This window comes from Hyaena hyaena, unplaced genomic scaffold (assembly GCF_003009895.1).
Source record: "Hyaena hyaena isolate Hyena2069 unplaced genomic scaffold, ASM300989v1 scaffold_559, whole genome shotgun sequence".
Taxonomy (NCBI): Eukaryota; Metazoa; Chordata; class Mammalia; order Carnivora; family Hyaenidae; genus Hyaena; species Hyaena hyaena.
Window position 1 is genome coordinate 194,449 of NW_024081191.1, and position 19,092 is coordinate 213,540.

Sequence of the window (19,092 nt, forward strand, 5' to 3'; positions counted from 1 at the left end):
TTATTCATTGTATAATCAGTGCCAGACACATAGTAGACACTCAGATAAGTCCTGCAGGGATTCTCAAGCATAATCTTCTTCAACAAATATTCTAGTCAACTAATATTTACTAAGTACTTAATATGCCAGGCATAGGTCTGGATACTTGGGATAATAAAGGAACAAAATATATAAAGATTCCTGTCCTTGTGAATCTTATGTAATATTATAGACTTCTAATTCAGACTATGATGAAAAAACACACACCAACTAAACTGGAAGAAATATATGAACAAGTAGTTTTTAAATGTTAGGCAATAGGCAGGACAGGACAGTGATCTGTGAGAGAAGGGAGATAAGATAAGCCCTGTGATTGTCCCAGTTTACTGTTTAAGAAAGGGGTCCCTCTAGTTACGGGGAGGGAGGGAGGCTAACCATAAGAGACTCTTAAATACTTAGAACAAACTGAGGGTTGGTGAGGGGTGGGTGAGGGGGAAATGGGTGATGGGCATGGAGGAGGGCACTTGTTGGGATGAACACTGGGTGTTCTATGGGAACCAGCTTGACAATAAACTAGATTAAAAAAATAAAAATAAAACAGGGGCTCCTGGGTGGTTCAGTGGGTTAAGCATCCAACTCCAGCTCAGTTCATGATCTCACAGGTCATGAGTTTGAGCTCCACATCAGCCTCTCTGCTGATAGCACAGAGCCTGCTTCAGAGCCTCTGTCCTCCTCTCTCATTCCCCTCCCCCATTTGCTTTCTCTCTCTCTCAAAAATCAATGTTAAAAAAAAAAAAAGGAAAAGTGTTTTTAGGCCATGTCACAGGGAGGGGCTACCCAAATAGAGCTCAGGAATCTCCCTGAGTTGAAGAGAGAGTAACAGAGAAGAAAGTGCTACACAGCACAGAATGAGAGGGAGGTAGAAAGTGTGAGCTCCAGGGGCCTCCAGAGGATTCCTTTTGAGTCATTAGCTGAATACTGATCAGCACGTATGTGGGAGAAAACTTCTTGAAGCTGTGCAAAAAAAATCAAAAAGGATAAACTGAAATAATCCCTGCTGATCACACAGGGCTGGAAAAGTTTGTGTCTCTACTGGGAGAGTAGAAAGATGTCATAACACATGGAGGATTGAGCAGAGTCCTAAAAAGGGTATTGCTTTAGGAGTGGTGCCAAATTGGCCTAGGTTAAAGGCTGCTGTGGACCCACCTGCCAGTGTCCAAATGTAAGCCTTGAATAGATCAAAATGTTTCTAAGTAACTTAATTGCACTACAGAACAAAACCCCCAAATATTAAAGGGAATACAAAAAAATTCCAGTATGCCACAATGTCCAGAATTCAATAAAAAAAGGCATGTAAATAAGTGGGGGAAAAAAATCTCTCCTTTATAAGGAGAAAAATTAATCCAAAGAAGAGGACCCAGAATTGACACAGATGATAAAGTTAATAGATAAGGATGTTGTTAAAATAGCTATTGTAAATATTGTCCATACAATCAAGAAGATAGAAGAAAGCAAAACATGATAAAAAGAGACATGGAAGATAATTAAAAGATCCAAATCACATCTCTAGAGATAAAAAACACGGGCATCCAGGTGACTCAGTAAGTTAAGCGTCCGACTTCGGCACAGGTCATGATCTCACGGTTTGTGGGTTTGAGCCCTGCGTCGGGCTCTGTGCTGACAGCTAGCTCAGAGCCTGAAGCCTGCTTCAGATTCTGTATCTCCCTCTCTTTCTGACCCTCCCCTGCTCACGCTGTGTCTCTCTCTCTCAGAAATAAATAAAAAACATTAAAAAAACCCCAAATACACTGGATGGCATTAGCATCAGATTAAGACACTGCAGAAGAAAAGATGAGTGAATTTGAAGACGACAATAAGAACTCTCCCAAATGAAGTACAGAGAGAAAATAGACTGACTGATAAAATATGAATATAGAATATGGAGCTAGAAGACAACTTTAAGGGCCTGAATACACCTGTAATGGGGGTCTCCAAAGGAGAGGAGAAAAGTTATTCTCCAAAGGGTGGAGAAGGAAGAAACAATATCTGAAGACATAGTGGCTGAAAAAAAAAATAATGGCTGATGAAAACAACAAATCCATAGGTTCAAGTAACTTGACAAACCCCAAATGAAGCAACATGAATCAAACTATACCAATATGCAGCATAATGAAATGGCTTACATAGTATTTGAGTAGGAGAATGGAGAGAACAGAAAAAAAAACATGAGAGTTATAGAGAATGTTAAAAGGTAGTAAGTTTTATAAGGACATGAAAAGTAAAGCAGGGTAAAAGGGCTTATGAATGTGTGTGTGTGAGAGGGGGAACAGATCGCAATAGTTGGGCTTAATTGAGAAGGTAATTAATCTTTGGGTAAAAACTTACAGAATGAAGGGGAGGCACTGACTTGCATTGTAAAGGAGCACTCCGAATGCTGTGTGAAGAACACGGAGTGCTTCTGGGGAGTCAAGGGTAGAAGCAGGGATTGCCTTGGAGACTACTGCTGTAATCCAAGAGAGACGTGGCAGTGGTTCAGAGGTGGTGTGAAGTAGTACAGTTCTGGATAAACAGTATTTGAATGTAGACTCACCAGGAATTTATGACAGACTGGAGATAGAGTTTGAATGCAAAGAACTAGTAAGGATAATTCTTAAAGTTTTTGGACTGAACAAATAGAAAGATGAAGCAGTTCTCATTTCAGCTGGTAAAAGCTGCAGGGAGAGAAGTTTTAGGGGTGAGATCATGAATACACTTTTAGTTTGAAACTAAAATGTCTATCAGTGAGATATATAATGCTTGAGTTTGAGAGAGATGTAGACGAGAGGTATAAATTTGAGAGTCAGGGCCCTACAGATGGTAGATAAAACCTTGGGAAGGAACAAGATAATCAAGAGAGCGTGTTTAGATAGAAAAGAAAGGGATAAGAACCGAACCCTGGAACACTTCAATGTAAGAAACTGGGGAGCTCAAGAAGAGCCAGGAAAGGGAATTTAGATGGAGTCACTTGTGAGAGTAGGGGCTGCTGAGAGCCAAATGCTGAAGAAAATGCTTCAAGGCATAAGGAATCATCAACTATGTCAAATGCTACCAGTAGGTCAAGTGCGATGAAACTGAGAATTAACTATTAGTTAGATTTAGCCATCTGCAGCCATCAGCAACCTTGGTGAGAGACGGTTCAAGAGAACAGTGGGAGTGAAAGTCTCACTGGAACAGGTTGAAGAGCAAATTGGGGGCCGCTTGGGTGACTTGGGTGGCCCAGTCAGTTGAGCACCTGACTCTCGATTTTGGCTCAGCTCATGATCTCAGGGCTGTGGGATCAAGCCCCGTGTTGGGCTCTGCATTGAGTGTGGAGCCTGCTTAAGACTCTCTGTCTCTCCTTCTACCCCTCCCAATACTCACACCTTTCTCTCTAAAATAATAATGAAAAAAGAAAAAGAAAGAAAAGAGCAAATGGGGCCTCCTCCTCCTTCACGAACAATTCAGTCTTAAAGAGATTGGTGAGATTAAGCAAGGTGGGCTCCACACTAGGTCAGGGGCCCATGGTGAGATGTCAAAATTTGAGCAGGGTAAGGAGAGTATCTGTACAGGGCATAGCCTGGAAAGGAGTGTAGGAGCTCAAGTGGGCGGTGAATGCATCCATGTTGGGAAGAGAGGCCATGGAATATGGGGCCTTGGTTCCCCATAGGAGAGCTGCCCAAACAAGGACAAGGGGAGCCAGAACTCTCACTGTCAGGGAAGGGACATACAAATATGGGAAGCAGAAAAACTAGAATGTACTCCGTGGTGTAGGGCAGGACCTGGTGGTGTTGGTGTGAACTCATGGTTACATATACACAGATACACAAAGAAAGAAGGAAATGCAGATGTAAAAGTGTGTGTATGTATAGTAGTCTCTAACTCTGTCCACTGAGAGGGACTAGGGGTGGCAACATTTCAAATACTCCACCAATGACAACACATGGTGTCCAGATTTTCATTTCTAAACACTATTCTCAAAGGAACTAGTGCTCTTGGAGAAAGGATGATTCCAGGCCTGGGGCAGGAAAATAACAAGAGGCCCCTACACCAACATCTTTAAAAAAATTTTTTTTAACATTTATTTATTTTTGAGAGACAGAGCATGAGCAGGGGAAGGCAGAGAGAGGGGGAGACACAGAATCTGAAGCAGGCTCCAGGCTCTGAGCTGTCAGCCCAAAGCCCAACACGGGGCTCGAACTCATAAACTGCGAGATCATGCCCTGAGCCAAAGTCAGCCCCTTAACCGACTGAGCCACCCAGGCGCCCCCACCACCATCTTTTTGTACCAAACATTAAGGAGGCAGTCAAACAATGATGGAATCATGTCAAAAGGACACGGTAGCTAGCTTTTTAGTCTGTGCCAATTAAAACATCAAAATAAATGATGACAGTAGCAGATTATAAGCCACTGAAGAAAAGAGGAAACCATGAGTCCATATCAATATAATTAAATGAATTTTTAAAAATAGAATGTTTGTGGGGCACCAGAGTGACTCAGTCGGTTAAGCGTCTGAACTAGGCTCAAGTTATGATTTCGTGGTTCATCGGTTTGGCCCTGCATCGGGTTCTGTGCTGACAGCTCAGAGCCTAGAGCCTGCTTCGGACTCTATACTAATGCCCCAGTTTTGTTAACTGAATTTAATCATTTAAAAGAAATATTAGACAAACCCAAATTGAGTGGTATTCACAAAATAGATGGCCCATAATCTTCAAGAGTGCCAAGGTCATGAAAGTCAAGGAAGTCTATGGACAGGACAACTAAATGCAACACATGAATCTGAACTAGGTTCTTTTGCTAAAAGGGACATTATTAGGGTGATTTGCAATATTTAAATGAAGCCTGAGGATTAGAAATTAGCAATATATCAATGTTAACTTTCTAATTCTGATGACTGTATTATGTGTTATGATTATGTGAAGAATGTTTTTACTTACAGAAAACACACACTAACATATCTGGAGGTGATGGGGTAGCTATTGACAAGTTATTTTTCAAATGGTTCAGAGGAAAATAAAATACTTTGTACTGTATTCACAACCCTGTTGTAGCTTTGAGATTACTGCCAGAGGAAAAATAATTTTTAAAAGAAAGGGAAAATTAGAGGTAGTGAATACAGACAACTTTTTCAAGAAGTTCTGCAAAGCAGAGCAAACAAATGAGGCAGTTGCTGGAAGAGGAAGTGGGCAAGTCAAGAGAAAAAAATTAAAAATTTTATTTAAGGGGGAGCCTGGGTGGCTCAGTCAGTTAAGCATCTGATTTTGGCTCAGCTCATGATCTCACGGTTCGTGGGTTTGAGCCCTGCGTCGGGCTCTGTGCTGACAGCTCAGAGCCTAGAGCCTGCTTCGGATTCTGTGTCTCCCTCTCTTTCTGCCCTTCCCCTGCTCATGCTCTCTCTCTCTCAAAAATAAGCATTAATTTTTTTTAATTTAAGATGGAGAAATAGCACTATGCTTGTACACTTTTGGAGATGATGAAATAGAGAACCAAAACTGCTGATTCAGGATGGGCAGATGGTGGAGCATGCCCTCAATTTGGAAGATGTGGTCTGATGCACAGGTGAAGGAATTACATTTGATAAGCATGTGGATCTCCTCAGATTGATCACTGCTGAAACCCAGCTATCATGCAACCGCTCCAAACAAGACTGTGGCTGAGAACATAGTAGGAAAGAAAGGGGGACTCTACACAGTCCCCTTAAAGGCTTCCACGCTATGATTTTAGGCTCTGAAAAACTAGGAACTACGACCCCCCCCCCCCCCCCCCCCGCCCACCTCCAGGCAGATACCATGACAACTCTGAGAAGCAGTTGTCCCTAAGGATAAAAATCGGACCCAAGAATTTAAACTGTATGTAAGGATATACTTCTGTCTTCATTACATTCTGAAATTGAGACACATTTTAAAATTGATGTCGCAAATTGCTTGCCAGCCATCAGGCAATGAAGTAAGCACTGACAGGTGGTTGCTGCCTATGTATGAGGGAATTCTCATGGGTGCGAAGGGGATCAGTCATTCAATCAACTCCCTCAGTTGAGTTGTCCACACTAAGGCACCACCCAAGGCTGACTCAACTTTAATTTGTTGCTTAAAAGGACCTCAAAGATTGTGCTAGGATGGAGGTTTGGGATAGGAAGCTATTGTGAACTTCGAACACTGCCTGTCGTGGGCCTGGTGATGTCTCTGAAGGCAAACTCTGGGAAGAGACAGAATTTCCAAAGCAGGAGAGATTGGTCTGACCTTTGTCTAGAAAGGTCTTTTGCTCAGGTCGAAAGCAACTGGCTACTGTTAAGTCTTCATTTTTCTTTGAACCATGAAGATGTAATGTAAGAAAAAATTCAAATGTTCAGTTTTAACACTAGTGAATGCAGAAGACAGCGCAGTGTTCTCTGACATGCTTGTCATCATCATGGAGTCTACATCACTGCGGGTGGCCTTAACTGAGTCAAAAGGATCTTTCCTGGGTGTGTGGAGGACCCAGGATCAAACTTTGATTGCAATACTATGGAAAGTATAAAATTGTATGGATAAATATCTACTATTTTTTATTTCTAAAATAATGAGTAAATATTCTGAGTCCTCTTCCCCTCTCCTCTCCTCTAAGGGTGGCATTAAACTAATGGCATATTGACAGCATTTTTTTAAAAAAGGAAATAGAATGATATTTTTGAAATTAATAACTTCAAAATAGTCATCAAAAAAAGTATTCTTATTTAATAAGAAAGACATTGAAGAGTGTCACCCAAAATAGTTACATTTTTAAGAAGGGAGATTTCATCTGGCCTGAAAACTGGGCTACTCAGAAAAATTCATTTTCTAGAGATTTCAAATCATCAAGGTTTAACAGTACTTCGATAGCCCCTAGCTACAATGCATGAGGCTAAGCACGTGTGTGGTGCTTAACAAATAGCGACTGAATTTTTTAAAGTTATATCAACTCGCATACAAATGAAGTGGCAAGCTCAGTTACTGAGGTATGTGTGAATTCAATTTTAAATTTTTTGCTTCATTTTCAGCCAACTGAATGAATTAGGACTGGCCAATGCCGAACACAACCCCTTCCTCTTTAGTCTTTTGACATACTATACTGATTTTACAATCCCTGAAAATACCCTCTGTTGGCCTATGAGGAGGATAGTATCTTTTTCTCCCTAGGAAATCCAATGCAAGCGTTTTAGGGAAGAGATGTTAAAACTTTCATTTCAAATGTTGGAAAAAATTTCAAAAGTCCCAAACTTCGGGTGTAGTCCCCTCTGTAGTACCAAGTGTGATGTCTAACCGGTCCTCTTCTCAGTTCCAATTTTTTGATCATTGGTACAATTCTGATCTTGTATGAATCAATCACTAGAAAGGTGATGTGGATCAGTGTGGAGCCTGCTTGGGATTCTCTCTCTCTCCCTCTGCCCTTCCCCCTGCCTCCAAAAACAAGGAACGTTTGTCTGTTGTTCAGTAATTTACACAGATTTGTCAGTTATTAAAATCAGTATTTTTATGTTGAACTGTTTTAAAAAGAAGGTGTACTATAAATGCTGGCTACTTAACAATCATACATATGACATGAAACTATGTGCCTGTCCTCTCTCTATTTTTGTATCTCAGTGAATTTTCTTCCTATAATCACAGTTTTATTTAGCCAGTTATATTCATGCTTGCAATTTTCCAAACCATAAATGTCAATGGAAATGTCATGTGGAGTATGGCTTCTGATGTCCTGTTACATGACATTCTTAGTACATGAACTTGAAGCTCTCCACTAAAAAAGAAGTTTCTTGAATGCCTGTGTACCCCACCACCCTGAAGGATGCAGAGAGGTAAATGACATGGTCTTTGACTTTGAGGACTGTGGTCTAGTTGGAAGAATTTATTTGATGAAAATGATCAGAATGGCAAGAGATTCATGGACAAATGGGGATTGGAGCTGACCGTTAAAAAGGAGCAAGATTTAGACAGGGTCTTCGTCGATTCAGAGTCTGTAACAAAATGTCATAGAATGGGTAGATTATAAACAACAGAGATTTATTTCTTACAGTTCTGGAAACTGGAAAGTCTAAGATCAAGGTGCTGACAGATTCAGTATCTGGTGGGGGCCCACTTCCTGGTTCAGAAATGTTTTCTTACTATTATCTCACATGGTGGAAGGGATCAGGGACCTCCCTGGGGTTTCTTTTATAAGGGCACTAATCCTATTCATGAAGGCTCACCCCTACTGAACTAATCATCTTCCAAAGGCCCCACCTCCAAATACCAATTGGGAATTAGGATTTCAACATATGAATTTTGTTTGGAGGAGTGGGGGACACAAACATTCAGTCTGTAGTAGATATGAAAAGGATAAGTGGAAGGGCATTCTCAGTGAGGGACCCAGAATAACCAGAGAGGTGGGAATTTACAGAGCATATTCTTAGAATAGTAAGGGGAGCAAGTTGTAAAGGTCTATGAAGAACATTTGGGAGAAACGAGAACTAAATTTGACGTTTTTATGTGGGGTCAATTTATGGAGCATCCAATTAGTTAAGAAGCACTCGTTTCACTCATGACCCTGGCCTTGGCTTTCTTTTGTTCTTACATCTACATTATTTTTTCATTATGCTAACAATGCCCTCCGTCAAAAAGAATCTTTCCAGCTTACAATGATTCTCACTTTCCCTTAAGTATCTATCCTTTTCCCATTGATATGGGTGTGTTAATTCCTAGGACTAATGTTTGTGCAATGTAGTTCTATTCTAATGTCCATTGATTAGCTCTTGCTCGAAGAGAGATGCCACTCTAGGAATATGCACTTGAAAAGGAATCAATCAATCTATCTATCAATCTATCTTTTTCTTCATGGAGCTGGAAGTGACATGGAATCCTGGGACCCATAGGCAGTCATCATGCCTGCTACATGGAACAGGCAGCTGAGAAATCTAGGAAAAGAAAGACATACAAAGAGAGGCAGAGACCTATGTAACAGAGCTCTCCTGGTTTCCAATGGTCTTCCAGCTCTTATTTCTATTGCTTACCCAGCTACATTTCTGCTCCTGGAATCTGAGACACACTTTATCTTTTATAATCAATCCCCTCTTCCTGCTTAATCGAGCTTGGGTTAGGCTCCTATTATTAGAAACCCAAGGAGCCCTAATATGGTGACGAACAAATAGATTTACTGAAGTCCTGCTGTCCTTTACTTTTGGATCTGCTCTCTCAACTTGTGCTTGAAGGACAAGCTTCTTCTCATTTGCCTTTGCTCAACATCAGTATGAGTATATTGCTGTTTCATACATCTGAGTGTCAGAGTTCTACGCCCTTCTCCATCCCTGTCACCAGATCCCTTCCCAGCTTCCTTAGGTTTCCCTTTACTTTCTGTCCTTGAATGAAATGCTAACAAAGAAACACAGAAAGGCTGGGAGTATAATTTATATATGCCTGAGGCTTATGAACAGATAATGGATTCATTAGCCCAATTCTCCCAGGATCCATGATGCAAAGGGATAGGACACAAGAAGGTTTAAAAATGAATACGTGATTCAGATCCTCTTACTGTACAGCTTCTCTCTGTAGCGTGAGTTATTCTGGAGGCCACAGGAGGGATACGGCTGTGCCTGCTGATGGGACTCTGGAAGCTCCAGTGCCACTGTGTTCCCTGCCACTCTTTCTCGTGGCCTCAGCCACAGTGGGCTCTGCCAGATGTACATAACACCATCGCTGCCCTTTATAGCTTAAAGAGGTCCCTACTCTGACTGCAAAATCACAAACATGGGATGGGATCTTCAGAGAGAAGCCCTCTCTTGCTGAGGGGATCACGCAGGGACAGCAGGTGGAGAAGCCCAAGTGCTCAGAAGCCTTTGAAGGGACTCCTGAAGGCACATGCCCCAGCCCTAAACCAGCTAGCTGTCAACTCTGTCAACACAGTCATAGTTTAGCCAACAGCTGAACTAAAAATAACCTGACACTTCACCACAGTGTGCCTGCCTGGCTCTGATGTGCAGAACAAATACAGAAATACAAGCTGCTGCTGTATTTCCGACAATGTGAGGTCTAATGACATAGCAAGGGTCCAGATATTTGGATGTAAAGATTTCCTAGGAAGATCATCACCCAGTGCTCGCTTTATTAGGTGAACGCTTGTCTCTTTTGACGTGGTGATTCCTTTGGTGTCTTCAGAAGTAGTATATAAAGGGAATCGGGATGTGGTGCTGTCTTCTTTCTAATGATATTTGGAGATTATGCCTCTTGGCTGTCTTATTTATGTCAGTGATGGGTCTTGTTCGTATTTTTTGTAACACCTTCCTAGACGAAGAAGGGGGATCAAGGAGATTCTTGAGGGCAAGAGCCATGTCTTCAACTTTATCTGTCTCTGTATCTCTAGGACCCAGCAAAGGTCTGGCAATTTAAAACGCTGTCAGTAAAATATTTGTTAGATAAAAGAACGAACAACTGAAAATCCGTAAGAATCCATCCTTATGATGAGGGTCTGGGAAAGCTTCTCAAAGGATGTAATGACTGGTTTGAGTCTTCATGGAGTCGCCCGAGTTAACAAAGCAGAAAGATAGAAATAAGGACAGTGAATGTTTGAGGCATTTGAAACTTCTATCAAGGGCATCAGAAGTGGCTCAGTATGGCAGGTTGGCGAAAAGAAGGAAATGAAGCTGAAAAGAGAGGCAGAGGCCAGAGGGACCTTGCATACTCTGCTAAAAGTTTGAATCTTATTTTATACTGATGGGAAGCATAAAAGGTTTTCTGTAGGAGAGGAACATAATGAGATTTTCTTATAGAAAATTTTCGTTGGCAGCAACGTGGAGGATTGATGGGAGGGATGAAGACACGGTTGAGATGGGATTTCAGGGATCAACTAGGAGCCCCTTGTAGTCAATCACTCAGGTGAGGGAAGATGGAGGTCTGACTTATGGCTGAACAGGCCTATTTCTGTCTCCTCTCTCCCACTGCCAGCTTTTCATCACCTCTGGTATCATCACATCCTCCTTCAGGAGCCAGATCTGAGGATGCTGAAGAGTAACAGAAAATGCCAACCACAACAGTGCTTCACAAACACTTTTATTTTAGTTGGGCTGCCCTGAAAGGCAAAGTGACATTTTCCAGAAGGTCCATGGGCAGAACCTTCCTCTCTCCCCATCCCTCACAAAGAAGAGCTAAATGTCTCATTTTGATGTGACAATCCTCAAGCCACCTCACTTCTCTCAGCAGTCACTGTGCTGCTTTTTCGGCAAGGGGGTAAAAAAGAAGAGGCAAAAGGAAAAGAGGAGAGAAGGAAGGTGGTAAAGGAGCAAGGCATATGGTGAGGACCCTTCATCTCATTCATGCATAAAGAGTTAAAGCTGTTGAAAGAAGAGAAGCTGTTTACATCTTATGGCCCCATTATCAGAACTGAAAACAGAAGATTAGGATAGACAGACGTCCATGGATATTTGCTCAGCTTACTTATGAGGGAAGGCCACCTTTCCCTTCACTCTCTAGCATGTATCTGATGGGAGTTAGAAGGAACAAACCCGGGTGCCTGGCTGGCTCAGTCGGTAGAGCATGCAACTCTTGATCTCAGGATCATGAGTTCAAGCCCCACGCTGGGTATAGAGCCTACTTAGATGGAAAAAAAAAAGGCGAACCCCTTCCCCTGGGTTCTTAACCTTAGATTTACATTGAAACTAAGTGATAATTAAAAACAAAACACACACCAAAAAAACCCTGATGCCTGAATCATACCTGAAGAGATTCTGACTTAATTGGTCTAGAGTGGGGCCTTGGAATTGATCTTTTTACAGAGTTCCCTGGGTAATCTGAACGTACAGGTGGGGGAGAACCATTGTTTTAGACCAGGGTTCAGCCACGTTTTCTGAAAAGGCCAGAGAGTAAATATTTTGTTTTGTGGGTCACGTGGCCTCTGTTGCAACTACTCTGCTCTGCTGTTGTAGCGGGAAAGAAGCTACAGACAATATGTGAATGAACCGCTGTGTTATAATTAATGAGCTCTGGCTCATGACCCTTAATCTACTGACCCTTTATCTACAAGCATAACTCCAAAGCCTGGGTGGATTGCTTAGGCTGCTACTCAGGTATGGAGAAAATAGTAAGAATATTCTAGTTTTAAAAAGTATTTGGCACTTGGAAGAATGTTCTAGTTTTATTTTAATAAAATGAGATACATTTCTGAGTTTCACTTGATCAAATACTTTCATTAACCGCCTATGTCATTTGACTTCTCCTTAGGGAGGCCATGTGTGATTTCAGTGTTTTGAAGAAAAGAAATCTAATGAGGTATAAAAAAAAAATGAAGAATTATAACCTGCAGTGGTGAATAGAAGGATTCATCATGAGAGAGAGAGAGACACTTAAACTTAGAGCCTAAACCAAGACAGAAAAGTTAAAACCCAAATGAGAAGACAGTCTTTATAAAGTCAGGGAGGTCAACTGGTGACCTGATAAGTTCTGCGTGTTCTCCACTTTCCTTGGCTAGAATTCAACCATGAGCCGAAGTTTTTCATTTGTTTGCTTTGCTGTTATTGTCCTGTGTTTAAGTCTACGTGGAGAACCAGTTTTAATCTATGCTGTCATTTCACTCTAGAGAAATCTAGAGAAAGCACAGTCACATTAGGAAAATGAACTTTTGCCCAATCATTAAGTTTCTCTCTTGCCCTCACTGCTTTCATCATTCTCTATAGAAGGGAAGTCAAGTCACACATGGCTGCAAGTCATGCTCCTCATCATCGAGGCTGGGGGAGCTGTGTGGGCTATGTGGTCCTCACCTTTATCCTATCGATGTTGGCCTCCATCTTCAGCTGTTCTACCAGCTTCCTGGCTTGTGCTATGCTGGCGGTGTTGTTGCTGGCCATTGGAATGCTGGGTAGGCTTTTCAGATACACTAGGAAAGAAAACAGAAGGAAGGATGCATCAGGGAATTCATGAGTTGCCAAATGTGCAGGTTCGTCACACCCAGGGGCCTCGAAAGAGTGGCTGTGGGTCAGGCCTGGCTCTGCCAGCCCTCTACATCCCCAGTCCGGCACTGAGTCTGATTGCAGGCAGACCAGGAGATGAGGTGTGTGTTTCCAAATACCTGTCCCCTCCACTTCACTGTCCTGCCCTGTCCCTCCTTCCCCCCGCAACATCCCTCTGGACTTCCATCCCTTCTTCAGAGAAGCACAATGAAACACAATGTTTACCAAACCAGTTAGAATAAGATGTACCGCTGAATTAAGAAATCAAGTCAGTAAAGTTATCTTATGAAATGAGTTCAAAATAGTAAGGGGGACAATATGCATTATTACTGATTTTCAGTACTATTTTTTCAGGTACTACTATTGTCAGATATGCTATTAAGTGCCCTCAGAAGGTGAACAATGAAAGGCAAACGGAAAGAGGAGTAGCACATTATATAATCCTTTAGGACTAAAGACGCCAGGTTTGCAATGCTCTCCTGATGGGCTCAAATACCAGCTTTATAGTTAACTGTAATCACCTCAGTCTATTATACTGCAGAAATATGTGCTTTTCAGTGTCGTTTATCCAGCATTTTAAAAAAATAGTCATTTCTCTCTACTCTATTTAAATAGGGCTAGATTCACAACCATGTACTTGACTCACAACTTTTCATCTTAATGGCAAGGGGGAAGGATTGCCATGTTTGAACTGTTAATTACATCAGTGAGTTCACAGAATTCTGGTGAGTTCCTTATTAAGTATAATGGACTTACTACTTTTCTAAATATGAAAATGGGACACAAATGTTCAGAGAGTAGAATTCTGCACCTATGTAAATTGTGAGATAGTTTCTTTGCCCCTGGCTTTGCCAGATCTCCTTCCCATCTCTGCTCCCGTCCCTTTCAGGTCCTATCCCAATTTCATTTTTCTCTTCTAATTCTTTCTTGACCCACCATCTCATTTGATTTTTGTCATTCATCTCGGAAAGTACCCTCTTTTATTTTTGGTGCCTATTTCCGCCATACTCCGATCAGGTCTTGCTACATGTCAAGGTGCCATATGCTATTTCAGGACTGTCTGTATAAATGTGCCCCTCATGGTCACTGACACCCAACAGTGAAGCAATGTCTGAGAGCAGCAATTTAACTAGAGTGCCTGACACAAGAAATGAGAGGCATTAAAGCCTTGCTTCAGTCAACAGTTGAATCTTGTTCTGAAGACAGTATATTAAAAACTGTGACTTCTGCTAGCTTTGGGGAGTATTTTTACTCAGGGATAAAGTATAATCAACACAAAAATGAAAGCGAACACATAGAAAACCTGGGGAAGGAAGAATGGCCCACAGTAAGTTCAATACAGGACTGTCACTTATTCAGTAAAATCAAGAAACAGTTTTTAATGCCCCAAAAAGCATAAGTATGTAAATTATCTCTTTTGGTTCTTATATCTTGGTATCTTATTCTTCAAGACAAAAGAATAAATTATGCATAACTCTCTGTAAACAAAGAGGTCCCTTCATAGTGTTATTTTATAAAGAATACTGCAAAATCAGCCACCCCAACAGCATTTACAGTATAAACTGGAAAATAATTAACTCTTCTCTCAACTTATTTTCAAAGGCATTGGAGACAATAAAATAGGAAGGAAGACAGAAGGGATTTTGAAGCCACAAAGATCTCTGAACACTACTTTCATATGCTTGAAAATCAAGGGAGGGATCTTTATGTAAAAACAAAAAAAAATAAGAAGAGGCTTTGACAACTATGATTTCATCAGCATAATTAGGGACCCAATCATCTCCCCCACAGGGACATTACATATCCTCAAATGGAACAAAAATCTAACACCCTTGCAAAATGTCACAGGACCAAGATGGAATTTTGACTTACCAAGTAAGGGTAGCCTAACTTTTATTCATCCAAAGTTGGAAGTAGTCATGATCTACAAGACCCTGGACACTGTTCTGTGAAGCTAACATTTCTTCTGAGCTAGACTTTATCACACTAGAATACAGATTATCACAGAATTATCAAATACTCTTTGGGCCTGAGGGAACTTTGGGAGTCTGGCCAGCTATTCGTCTGCCCTTGAATTCAAGCCAGATTTCATAGTAACTTGTGTGAGGGACCGCAGTTTGCTTCCAAATACTCAAATACTGCTTCTTCTCTTCTTAGTAATAATAATTTTTTTTTTCTTTTTAACAGACACCAGAAGAGCCCTGAATTTTAGCTGGGCAGACTTTACTGGAATATATATTCTCCAGTCTCCCTTGCGGGCCGTTCCAGCTATATGACCAAATTCTGGCCAATAAGATATAAGCAGAAGTGCCCTCGAAGGGAGGGGGGTGCGCTCCTTGCCTCCCTTTCCTCCTGCTCCTGGCCTAGAAGACAGTCTTCTTGACCACAGGGCTCCATCTTGAACTGTGGGGTTTCACACCAGGGTGAGCAGGAAAGATCTGGGTTCTTGCTGACACTGTAGAGCCCCCGGGGCAGCTGGGCACTGGCTATCATCTACGTGAAGAGAAATAAGTACTATTTTGTTTACAACACCATTATTAAGAGTTTTTCAGCTACTGGACAACAGATCTGCTACTAACTGAGTAAATGGCCCATTATTTTTATTTGAATATCAAGGAAGTCTGTGTCCTAATGCCTATTCCTGTTCCCTGGGAAAGCTACGGCTGTCCCAAGGAGACTGATAGAAAGTGTGTGAGTTTTCTATTGTTCCTGTATCACTTTGCTACAAATGCAGGAGCTTTAAAAAAGTTTTTTAATGTTTATTTATTTTTGAAAGAGACAGAGGTAGAGCACGAGCAGGGGAGGAGAAGAGGAAGAGGGAGACACAGAATCTCAAGCAGGGTCCAGGCTCTGAGCTGTCAGCACAGACGGATGCGGGGCTCAAACTCACAAACTGTGAGATCATGACCTGAGCAGAAGTCGCATGCTTAACCGACTAAGCCACCCGTGCGCCTCATGTCGTAGCTTAAACAATAGGAATTTATTATCTCACAGTTCTAGAGGTCAGAAGTCGAGGTCAGAAGTCAGCAAAGAGCCTGACGTGGGGCTCGAGCCTACGGACCATGAGATCATGACCGGAGCCAAAGTCAGATGCTTAACCGACTGGGCCATCCAGGTGCTCCAATATTTTAGTATTTTTGACGCTATCGTCAAATGGAGCTTTTTTTTTTTTTTCTTAATATCCTTTTAAGACTGTTCATTGTTAGTGTATGCTGGCGCTACATCACAGATTCCTACTGAGGAAGACAAAAGCTTTTGTCTTTCATCTCTACCTGAACTGACAGTGACTGCATGCCATGAGAAGTGTTGTTGAAAAAAAGGTGTTGCACAGTGAGCATATTGGGCCAAGAAAAAGTGTTGACAAAGTGCTTAGGCAGAAGCATAGATGCATATCAGATATCCTTTGCTAATGTTCCTGTTTCATTTTACATCTAAAATTGAGCAGAAATTATTTAAGAGGGAAGGAAATGGTTTGAATATACCAACCACGAAAATAGCCAAAAGGAAAAGTAAAATTCTGCTAAAAAGATCATGTAGACAAAGTTTTAAAACACACATACCTCTTAAAAAAAAATAACCAAAAACTTTTAGTTAAAAAGAGAGGGTGATTAATTTCTATACACTGTTCTCTCACCCCATTAGCCAGTCTTTGGACCGCCTTGTGATGTACCATAGTTTACCTTTGCAGGGAGGGGCGCACCTCAAAGAAGCACCCAGTTGTGGACTCTGGTTCTCATGGGGAAACCAGAGTCTGGTTCTCATGGGGAAACTCTGGATTCCTGAGGTCACTTCTGGAATCTCAAAAGATCTCTGGGAATCAGCTGGGATGATGATCCAAGGTTGAGTAGTGTGCTAGGTCCAGCCAGCTGTCTTCAGCCCAGCAACACTTGTCAAGTGCTGCATCTTTGGGCAACACCTGTCAAGTGCTGCATTTTATGGCCTAAAATATGGGTGGTTACACATCCCTGAATTTGAATCAGAGAACTATAATACCACAGATCAATTCTTTCAGAATTCTATAGCCAATATCTCTTTTTAAAATTCTAATAGTCTACCCTCTGGAAATTCCGAATGGGATTCAATCTGTTCTCCAAGCCTCACTGGCAAAGGTTCTCAACCAGGGAAAGTGCCACCCTTTAGGAAGCATTTGGAAATGTGTGAGGGTGGCCTGAGTTATGACAGTAATTAGGGGTGCCACTGGCATTTAGTGAGCAGAGGCAGAAACTCTAACACCTTGCAGAGTGCCAGGCAACAATGAATTGTGCTGTTCCTCATCTCTCAATGAGAAAGGACACTAAACACATACATACACACACACACACACACACACACACACACACGCACACACCCAGAAAGCCACAGATCTCTGCATGAAAAATCTTGCTCAAAGAAAGTAGTCCACAAGGAAAGGTTCAACCAGCTTGGCTTTTATATTATGCCTTAGGATCCCTATTACTTTCAAAGGGGTGAGTAAGTGTTAGGTGCTCATAAGTCTCATTAGCATTATGATGCTTTATGGATATTTGCTCCCTGCTTATTTAAAAGAGAACACAATCTCTTGCAATGTGCTGGTGGAATGAGATTATGCTGGGTCGCATCTGCCAGTGAGCAAAAAGAAAACAACCAACCAAAGCCCCTAGAACAATTCTTGAGCTTGTGTGAGAGACTGATAGGACTCTGCGAGAATGTCCTAATGATCCCACCTGAATTCCAAGCCTGAGACTAATACAGAAGGCATTTTATTCTTTTCACCGATGAGAGGAGTGTCCCTCCCCCTGAACATGAGATAGGCTTGTTATAGAATAATAACCACTAGATGAGTTTTCTTTTTCTAAAAATACATCCAGCATCTTCATTGCTTTCAGGAGGAACTTTTCTATTGAGACACCATACATTTTCTTGTCATTTAGGCTTGGGAGTAAACACACAACTCCTTATTTCTGTGGCACAAAGATAAATAAATGTTCGGATAATGAGATCTTTCCCTTAGAGAGTATAGGTTAATTGTGGAGGGCTGCATTCTTCTCATGCTCTACTGGTGTTTTTTAAGCCCTGCATGCAGGCGGGCTTCCCTATGGTGTTTCGTTTTCATTACAACTGTGTGTTTCTCAGAATTGTGTTTTGATAGTTGCAGTTGGTGATAAGGGGGCTTGATTTACTTGTTTTGTATATTCACAGGTTAGAATTACTCAACAATTCTAGGTCAGGAAAACAAATCAGAGGTTTACAGTCTCCTAGCCACTTGATGACATCTTTTATTATTCTCATTTGTCAGGTAGCCGGCTCATTGGTGAGTCATTGTTAGTTGCTATTGACTTAGGGGCCCAATTTCTAACAATTTCAATTTAGAATTCTCCAGAGCTGCTTCAGTTAGGCACCTGGATAAATGTCTATGTTGACTGTTCTACAACACAAGTTTAGCTTGGCCAGTTTGCCAAACTTATTTTTTTGTTTTGTTTTGCTTTTTGGATCCCTACTCTAGTTAATTCTGTAGCAAGTCACAACACCATCATCAAATTGATTAGAGTAGGTATACAGAGAGTCCAGGGAAGGGTCTTTACAGTCAGACCATGGGTGAATTTCTGAGTTGTGGCTGCAGTGAGAATCCAATAATAACTGTAAAAGAGCCTGTCTGGTTTTAGGGAACTTTTTGGTCAGCTATCCCTTTCTATTACCAGCTGCCACTCTGACCTGAAAATACCAAAATAGCACATTTCAATCTCCACTAATCAGCAAACGCTCGTTTCTTTCCAGTTCGCCCACCACTAGGGACATTTTACACCAACAGAGGATTTCTTTGCGAAGCTTGCTGCTTCTCCCTCAAGCCCTAGAGTGTCAGGATTGGAATCCGCCTCACAAGCTCACTCTTTCCCAAACATGTGTTTCAACAATTGGACATGGCGCGAAGATATCTTTCGGATGTCACAATGTCCTGGTTTCCTCACTCGCCTTTCATCATCTTTAAGCAGTGGTGTGGAGGTGGAGGTGGCAAATGAAAAGGAGAGGAGAACGGGGAGAGGGGTGTCGGGGAAGGGGGGGGTTAGGTAGGTCCACACAGACTTTGGTATGGAAGTCCCTGGGGAAGGAAGGTATGAAGTGATATTGGACCCTGGGGCACTGGTTGGCCTTTGAATAGGGGAAGAGAGTTGGGGAAGGAAGGGGAGGGTGGGGA

The 19,092-nt window shown here is 41.7% G+C and overlaps 1 protein-coding gene across 3 annotated transcripts in view; it reads right to left on the bottom strand.

Annotated features, from left to right (window-relative positions):
• The window catches only part of GNG2 (G protein subunit gamma 2), a 113,371-nt gene that overhangs the window by 11,135 nt on the left and 83,144 nt on the right, over positions 1 to 19,092 (bottom strand). For all 3 annotated transcript variants that reach the window (XM_039256121.1, XM_039256122.1, XM_039256123.1), the window contains one exon: positions 12,732 to 12,847. In XM_039256121.1, coding sequence (XP_039112052.1) covers positions 12,732 to 12,818 — 87 coding nt within the window. In that variant the 5' untranslated portion in view covers positions 12,819 to 12,847. The remainder of the gene's footprint in view (positions 1 to 12,731; positions 12,848 to 19,092) is intronic.